The sequence below is a fragment of the Cebus imitator genome, unplaced genomic scaffold (assembly GCF_001604975.1).
Source record: "Cebus imitator isolate Cc_AM_T3 unplaced genomic scaffold, Cebus_imitator-1.0 Scaffold135, whole genome shotgun sequence".
NCBI lineage: Eukaryota > Metazoa > Chordata > Mammalia > Primates > Cebidae > Cebus > Cebus imitator.
Genome location: NW_016107450.1, coordinates 3,802,971 through 3,812,313, shown reverse-complemented (window position 1 = coordinate 3,812,313; position 9,343 = coordinate 3,802,971). Strand labels below are relative to the sequence as shown.

At 36.8% G+C, this 9,343-nt stretch overlaps 1 protein-coding gene across 1 annotated transcript in view; it reads left to right on the top strand.

Moving 5' to 3' along the window:
* PATJ (PATJ crumbs cell polarity complex component) overlaps window positions 1-9,343 on the top strand; it is a 413,527-nt gene that overhangs the window by 83,257 nt on the left and 320,927 nt on the right. The window contains exons 15-16 of the mRNA XM_037743097.1: window positions 2,972-3,133; window positions 8,539-8,670. Of these exons, the coding sequence (XP_037599025.1) occupies window positions 2,972-3,133; window positions 8,539-8,670 (294 nt within the window). The remainder of the gene's footprint in view (window positions 1-2,971; window positions 3,134-8,538; window positions 8,671-9,343) is intronic.

Genomic DNA, 9,343 nt, shown 5'->3' with positions numbered 1-9,343 from the left:
TTTTTTAAGAGTCTCACTGTGTTGCCCAGGCTGGATTGCAGTGGCATGGTCATAGCTTACTGCAGCATCAAATTCCTGGGCTCAAGCAATCTTCCCACCTCAACCACCTGAGTAGCTAGGACCATAGCTATGCGCCACCATGCCCAGCTCATGTTTTAGCTTTTTTGTAGAGACAGGGTTTCGCTATTTTGCCCAGGCTGGTCTTGAACTCCTGGCCTCCAGCAATTCTGCTATCTTGGCCTCCCATAGTACTGGAATTACAGGCATAAGTCACCATGCCTGGCCCATTTTAACCATTTTTAAGTGTGAAATTTGGTGGTATTCAGTGTAAATCACTACTAGTCTGTGGTAGGTACTAAAGAAATGTTGGTTGGATCACAATAGAGCAAGTACAGGTGATCCCAGCCATCAGCTGAATTCTGTATGCTTTAGTCAAGACTAGGCTCCCATGGGCCTACAACCTTGTAATAGAAGGTGCTATAATAAGGTAGTGTGAAGATTTTTTGAATTCTTAAATATAGATACCTAGTGAAAGAACTTGGGATAAAAAAAGAAGCACAGGTTTGGAGTAAGAAAAGCTGCTTTTGGTCCGAACTGCGACAGGTTAGCTGTGTGTCCCTTGTCTTGTCACTTAACTTTTTTGAGAATCAGTTCCTTCATCAATGCCTCCTTCACTATGCCTTTGTAAGGATCTGATGAAATACCATCCATGTAAATTATAAAGCATTATCTCATTGTGGGGTATTGGCAATATTATTGCAGTGAAGAAGGCATATTAACAAGCCTTATGGGCTGGGATGAGGGTTCGATGTGGTACAATAGTGGGGCAGCACTCGTGCAGTGTTCTGTACTCTGAAGTGTGTATGTGTGTGCATTTTCCGGTCAAAAAGTCAGGATAAAACAGGACTACGGAGGGTCTGAAGTCTAAGGATCTTGAAAAATACTGCAAATTCTAAAATAAAAATTAGCTTCTTCTGAATAACCAAAAATACAAAATTAAAAAATCTCAGTACAGTTAGCCAAATAAACTCCTGAACTCAAAGTGTGTGTGTTTGTTTGTGTATGTGTGTGTTTAATGTACTCCTTAGAGCTTAAAACCAGAAACACAAATATGCTTTGGGGTTAGAACACTGTGCCAAGTCTCAGCCCAGAACAGCTATTTACAGCAGCTGTAAATCCCCCTAGATAGGAATTGGTAATGGGAAATGTGACCAGTCCCTTTAGCAGGGAGTGGTGAGGAGGACCAACAGCCACTGCTATAATAATTGGAGACAATTCAAATGAATAAGTAATGAGATAAATAAATATTTAAAGGTACTCCAAGATAAAAACCCAAAAGTGACTTTCTAATTTGTTGAAGTGAAACACAAACTCATACTCATGTATGGGTAGAATTCTTGCTTTGATTCTATCTACTTGCTTTTTTGTGTGTGTAAGTTACTACCCATTTAGCTGACTCTAGAACTTTGTGCACTTGTGACACCAGTTGAAATCATGGCTACGGTATGGCCAGTGATGGGTTCCTGCCCGCCTCTTGTTATGTAAAGGCTGACTTGCAGTTATTCCAAGGAAAAACCTTTCATCAGCTGTTGAGCTTGCTGTCCCCTAGACCTCTTCATTTGTCATGAAGACTTTCCAGTAGAGCTCGCTTCCTAAAGTGCATATGGGTCTCTTTACCTTGTGGCGGTTTCTTTGTAAATAATTAAGAGGCAGGGAGAGATGTCTGGCTTGATGGCTAAGTGCTTGATATGTTACAGGCTTGCGAGTGTTTCCCAGGGATGGTTGACCTGAGACTCACCCGACTGCTGAAGGTTTCCAGCAGCCCAGTGTCCTCTTCCTCTCTGGTGCAGTGAAAGATTTGTAGAAGGGCTTCTCCCAGTAAAGTCAGGCTGGCCAGTTATCTGAACATTAGCACAACACCTATTAGAAATTAATGCCAGACTAAAAATATCTTTAAAACAAGTAATGCTTCTAAATCCTCCTAGGAGGGTAGGAGTCAGATGTGAAAAGATTATTTGTTACCTGGATTCTGTTCATGCCTCAGCTTTTTGGGAGTAGCAGACAGATCAGCTTTTAGAGACCTATAGTTAGAACTGAAAGGACTCTTTGAACTCAAGTCATATATATGAAAAATTAGAATTATTTAGCCAAATCATCTTTGGTGCCAAGTATTATTATTATGCACCAAAGGTAATATGAAGTTTAGATAATTTTTTGTGACAAGGATTAATCGTTAATAAAAAATACTTTTTTCTTTTAAACGTGAGACACTAGCATAAAATTATTTTTTAAATTATTTTTTAAAATAATGTATTGGTTGCTGTATCAGCAGAGCATATAAGAATGTAACTGATGCAAAGGCATGTATATTTCTTTTCAGTGGAAGTTATTTTTTTAGGTTGGTATTAAGAGTGTATGGGATGTGAAAGAATATTGTGGACTGATGTTAAATTTTGACAGCCAACTGTTCTATATTTGTTAGCTATACTTTAAGCAGTAAACAGTTTTTTTTTTTAACAGGCTTGCATTTCTGTAGTGATATTCTTATAAAATGAAAATGCAAAGGAAAACAGTCTTAAAGGACTATATATGCTTATTCAGTGTATTTAAGGAGAGCTGAGTAGAGGTAGGTGAGAGAATATAACATTGGAGTATTGAAAGGAGAAACCATAGTGCTGCAAAAAATTAGGTAGATCCCTTAGCCAGTGAGGGTGTACTCTGCACACATTTTATGCTTTATCCATCAAGATGAGCAAAGATTTAGCCTTAGATTTAAAAAATTTTAGGGATTTCTAACATTTTTATTTGCATATTATTTAATTATAAATAATATGATTAAAGCGAGGCCCTTTGTTTACAGGGAAAATAAAATGATGTCCTATTTTCATTTTGGTAGATCGATATAAATAAGAGATTTTCGTTTTTTCACTTGGGGCTGCCTCAACTGTGACTTGTCTCCTTGTCTTCCTAGGTCAATGGCATGCAGCTGTATGGAAAATCTCGCCGAGAAGCAGTCTCCTTTCTTAAAGAAGTGCCACCCCCTTTTACTTTGGTTTGCTGTCGGAGGTTGTTTGATGATGAGGCTTCTGTAGATGAACCAAGGCCCACTGAAACCTCTCTTCCTGAGACAGAGGTACTAAGTGAATATAGTGTGGTTCCCATAGGCGTGCCCATTCATCAAAGACGCCCCGAAGACTGTACTACAATATGAAGGGAGAGGAAACCTTCACTCTACTCTTTTTTTGCTTGACTAAGGCAACAGTGCATAGCTTTTCAAACTGTTACTCTTTATTTAAGATCGTAAAACTCTTTCCTTCCCGACATGTTGCCTACATTGATGTACATGCATTTTGATTTTAGAGAGCCTTTGTTTTTTCACTAATTGCCTGGAGTCATTACTTTTGACTTCTAATTCAGCTCAGTTTGTCTTATATAAGCTTAAGGTGTCGGTAAGGGTTGCAGATCTAATATACTTCCCTCTTTCAGAGCCTTAAAAATATGAAACTCTATGGTAAATTTCAAAGTGAGTCTGGAAATTGCCAGTAATCCCTTCAGAAGATAAGAGAATGAAATAACATTTTATAAGCTCTTGGTAGTCTTTGTTTTTTTTTTTTTTTTAAAGAGCATTTGAAACAGAGTCTCCTCAGGCTGGAGTGCAGTGTTTTGAACATGGCTCATTGTAACCTCGATCTTCTGGGCTCAAGCAATCCTCCCACCTCAGCCTCCCAAGTAACTGGGACCACAGGCACTTGCCACCATACCCAGTTAATTAAAACATTTTTTTTTTCGTATAGTCAGGGTCTTGCCATACTTCCCAGGGTGGTCTCAAACTCCTGGACTCAAGCAATCCTCCCACCTCAGCCTCCCAAAGTGCTGGGATTACAGGTGTAAGCTGCTGTACCTAGCTGGAAGAGTTTTGAGCACATACTTTGCCATCTTATGCTATTGGTAACCTCATCTTTTATGCTATCTTTCCCCCTTTTCAATTTCTTTTAGATTGTAATTCCACTACACACCAGTTTAGATACATGAGGCCTTCCCTTATACTTAAGTTCTGGATTTCAGTACACATGAACTAATCCTGCCTTTACTACCTAATAATTGTGAATCTTTGGGCAAATAACTTGACTTTCTGTTCATATTTTTCCTTTGAAAAAATGGTGATACTTATCATACTTACCCATCTCATGAGTTTGTGCAAGCAGGAAATGCAGTAATGTATACAAGTTCTGAACACAATGCCTTGCATGTGGGAAGTGCTCAGTGACAGTGGGCTATTGGCTGTTTAAGTCTCCACCAGTCCATCCGTTTTTGTTTTCTTGTGTCCAGAAGTACATGAGAGTCTAACACTGTCTTATAGATACTTCAGTATGTAGTAATCTTGTTTATCCAAGAAGATTGTTAGCTCCTTGTCGGCAAAGGCCATATCGTAAAATTATTTTCTATTTCATAGTGTTTTTATTCTATATTAGGCATATAAGAGGGGCTTGGTAAATTTTTAATTATTGGTTGACTGTTTTTTTAAAAAGTTTAACTTTTATAAAAAAAATTTCAGGGAGGGGACTCAAGTGCCACACTTTTGTGACTTTTGCTATCCTTACCAAAATGAAATATCGGTGGCTGATAAAAATGCCTTTCATCTAATCTTTCAAGGTGTGTAAATCACAAACCCCACTTGCTGACTCTATGCTCCCATCTGTCATGCTTTACCACAATGGTGAACAACAGCTTTGAATTATGCTAAATGTCAACCTTGCTGGCCATTAGTTGATTGCTTTCCATTCTGTAAATAGAGGAGTTATGCAGAATTGATTGTATCAAAGTGATATATTTCAGGTTGCAGTATAATATCTCATGCACCTTGAATGCCTTGAAATTTCTATAAACACAGATTTTGTAATTGTATGTGGTTTCTTAACGTCTTGGCTCTTTTTCCATCTTGGCATCTTTTTTCATTTCTCCTAATACCATCTTATGTTCTTAAACCCTATCTGGTTAGGCAGCTCAGTCAAAATTCTAATACTTATTAATCAGTGAGAGTATTAAATGCCCCAGTAAAACATCAATCATGTTGTATTAGCCACTGGAACTTTACTTTTTGTTGGAAGACATAAGTGTTTTCTTTTTAAGGATATCACTTCCACACATTAGACTGAAATATGTAGAGGTTATTGATCCATGACGTTTCCACTCATTTCAAGTTTTCAGCTTCAGATTGTTCCCATGTTGAGGTTCAATCCACGGTGGATTGGTTATTGACCACCCATGTCCTGCAGTGACAGTTTAAGATCTGGACCAATCCTAATTTTAAAAATGTTTTTCTACCCCATAGTCGATTGCCCAAAGCCTCCTAGATCTGATAAGCAACTTCAGCAAAATTTCAGGATTCAAAAATCACTGTAAAAAAATCAGTAACATTTCTTTACACCAGCAACATGCAAGCTGAAAGCCAAATTAGGAATGCAGTCCCATTCACAATAGCCACAAAAAGAATAAAATAATAGGAATACAGCTAACCAAAGAGGTGAAAGATGTCTACAATGAGAATTATAAAACACTGCTGATAGAAACCAGAAATGACGCAAATAGAAAACATTCTATGCTCATGGATAGGAAGAATCAATAGTGTTAAAATGGCAATGCTGCCCAAAGCAATTTTTAGATTCAATGCTATTTTTGTGATATTTTTCATGGAATTAGAGAAAAAACTATTGTAAAATTTTTCTAAATTTTAAGGAAATTTGTAGAAAATTTTTTTGGAACCAAAAGAAGAGCTCAAAATAGTTAAAGGAGTCCTAAGCAGAAAGAACAAAGCCTGTGGTATCACACACTCAAATTCCAACTATACTACAAGGCTATAGTAACCAAAACAGCATGGTACTGGTGAAAAAAAAAAAAAATAGACACACCAATGGAACAGGTTAGAGAACCCAGAAATAAAGGTACACATCTATAATCATCTGCTCTTTGACAAAGCCGACAATAATAAGCAATGGGGAATGGACTTCCTATTTGGAAAATGCTGCTGAGAAAACTGGTGACCCATATGCAGAAGATTGAAACTGGACCCCTTCCTTTCACCATATACAAAAATCAACTCAAGATGGATTAAAGACTTAAATGTAAAACCTAAAACTATAAAAACCCTAGAAGAAAACCTAGGAACTACCATTATGGATGTTGGCCTTGGTAGAGATTTCATGATGAAGATTCCAAAAGCAATTGCAATGAAAACGAAAATTGGCAAGTGGGACTTAATTAAACTAAAGAGGTTTTGCATAGCAAAAGAAACTATCGACAGAGTAAACAGGCAACCTACAGAATGAGAGAAAATATTTGCAAACTATGCATCTGACAAAGGTCTAATATCCAGAATCTTTAATAAGGAAGTTAAAACAGCAAGCAAAAACAAACAGCCCCATTAAAAAATGGGCAAAGGACGTGCACAGACACTTCTCAAAAGAAGACATACACGTAGCCAACTATCGTATGAAAAAATGCTTCATATCACTGATCATTAGAGAAATGCAAATCAAAACTATAATGAGATACCATCATGCCAGTCAGAATGGCCATTATTAAAAAGTTAAAAAATAACAGTTGCTGGGGGAGTTGTGGAGAAAAGGAAACACTCAACACTGCTGGTGGGAATGCAAATTAGTTCAGTCACTGTGGAAGCATTTGGAGATTTCTCAAAGAACTTAAAATAGAACTACCATTCAACCCAGCAGTCCCATTACAGTATATATACCCAGAGGAATATAAATTGTTTTACCATAAAGATGCATGTGTGTATTCATCACAGCACTATTCCCAATAGCAAAGGCATGGAAGCAACCTAATACCCATCAACAGTGGACTAGATAAAGAAAATGTGGTACATACACACCATGGAATACTATGCAGCCATAAAAAAGAATGAAATCATGTTTTTGCAGCAACGTGAATGGAGCCAGAGGTCATTATCCTAAGTAAATTAATGCAGAAACAGAAAACCAAATACCACATGTTCTCACTTGTAAGTGGGAGCTAAACACTGAGTACACACGGATGCAAAGAAGTGAACAATATATGCTGGGGCCTGCTTGAAGGTAGAGGATAAGGATGAGAAAATTACTTGTCAGGTACCATGGTCATTACCTGGGTGACAAAATAATCTGTGCATTAGACTCCTGTGATACACAATTTACCCATGTAACAAACATGCATACATACCCCTGAACCTAAAATAAATGTTGGAAAGAGTAAATATATACATAAATAGATAAATAAAATAATTTTTCTAGCTAGCAATTTTCCTAATTATAGAGGAGTTTTCCTTTCCCTTTTTTGATTACATTAAATTGATTCTCTTATACAGGTCTTTCAAAATTATGTTTGTAGAGATGATGCATTTTTATTTACTTTGGTCACCCAAAGTTTTAAGAAGTCTGCTTTTAAAAATCATTTACTTGGTACCTTTATTGAGAAAGAGTTTCAAGAGAAACACATTCAAAGATAGGTAATTTTTAATATGTTAAACAGATATTTATTGTGTGCCTACTATGAGCCAGGTATTTATATGGGTTGAGCTGATAACCATGGTAACTCTGTGGTATCCCTCTCAGAGTTTCCATTCTAGCTTAGGAGCCAGGAATTTTGTTCATTGCTTGCGCTATAAAAGATAATTTTTGGGCTTTAGATAGAGTATTTTGGGGAATGCCAGTCAGATGAAAACAACAGTCCAATGCTATAATTCGTATAAAAACAGAAGGTTTTTTGAAGCAGCTATTCTTCTGCATAGTGGATTCATTGACCCATTCATTTAACTTCCTGGAATTCGACATAGCAGTGACTCTTCTTCCTAAAAAGACGGGGAGTCTAGAATAGAGGGCCTTTCAGGAGTAAAATCAAGAAAAGTGACAAAGGACCTGTATGCTGGGCAGTTGTGCTGTCCTATTTCTTCTAAGGTCAGATTTTCATTATTTCAACTCAGTGATTTTTCTTTATCTTTAGACCTATATGATGTCCAAAGACTTGTATTTTTTTTTCTCACCTTATTTTCTGGTAAAGTTTTGGAGCTAGCAGAAGTGGTTCCCTGTCTTGCTCCAGCCTGTCTCTGGGTTGACATCTCTTTCTCTGTCTCTCTCTGTAATTATGAATCCAGGTATTGCTACTTACAAATCTTATAAGCTTCTACTTTGTATGATGTTTTCATTTACTTAAATTGCATATTTTTCCTTTTATGCTTCTAATGGGATGACAGAACTCATTGAAGTATAAGAGGTCAGTGTTAATACTTTGAATGAAATAGATTCTTTACATTAATAAAAAACTGTATGAACAATCTGAATTTTTAAGTGCTTGAATTTTTATGAAGATCTTATCCTGGAGTGTGTGTGCCCCAGAGCATGCCCCTTCTATAAAGACTAAAAAGAAAACTACGCATGCCAAAGAGAATTCCCAGTTTGAGAAGAAGCTGTGGGATTCTTGATATGTGCATTCTTTTCAGAATTGAAGCATAGCGTTTTGAAGCATTTATCTTCTTTGGTGTTTCAGGTTGACCACAATGTGGATATCAATACTGAAGAAGAAGATGATGGGGAATTAGCACTGTGGTCTCCCGAAGTCAAGATTGTTGAACTAGTAAAAGATCGTAAAGGTTTGGGATTCAGCATTTTGGATTACCAGGTATAAGAACCTGTATAGAGGTGTTTTCTTTGGAGTGATTGGTTTATGTTAAAGTTATGTGAAGTCATAATTGTTTAAGACACCTATTGACTTAGGCAAAACTGAATCCCAAAGATGGAATATCATACTACTTTCAATTGTTATCTTTAAAATTAGTAGCTCCCTTAGTGAGTAAAGTGACGGACTATATAGGGACTGGACAATAAGGGAAGCAGTAATTATATTTCCATGGGTGCTTTTAGAGATGGGAACTTGATGAACTTGTTTATATGGAGGAATTTTGTTCCTCAGCTTTATTCAGATATATTTCACATACCATAAAAGTCACCCATTTTAAGCATATAGTTCAGTTGTTTTTAGTATATTCACAGAGTTGTGCAACCATCACCACATTCTAATTTTAGAACATCTTCAACACCCAAAAAAGAAATCCCGTACACATTAGCATTTGTTCCCAGTTCGTACTCTCCCTCCCTGTCACATGAAGGTTTGTAGTTTAGCTTACCTATTAATTTCAATGTGCTTAAATAAATAGAAATGTTCTTGGTCAAGTCTTATATTGCATTTATATTAATACGTAATAGCTATGTATTTATATACTTATAGCTACTCCAATTATAACTAGGGTAAAGTTACTGATACATTTGGGGGAGGGAGATGTAGAAGGTCACAA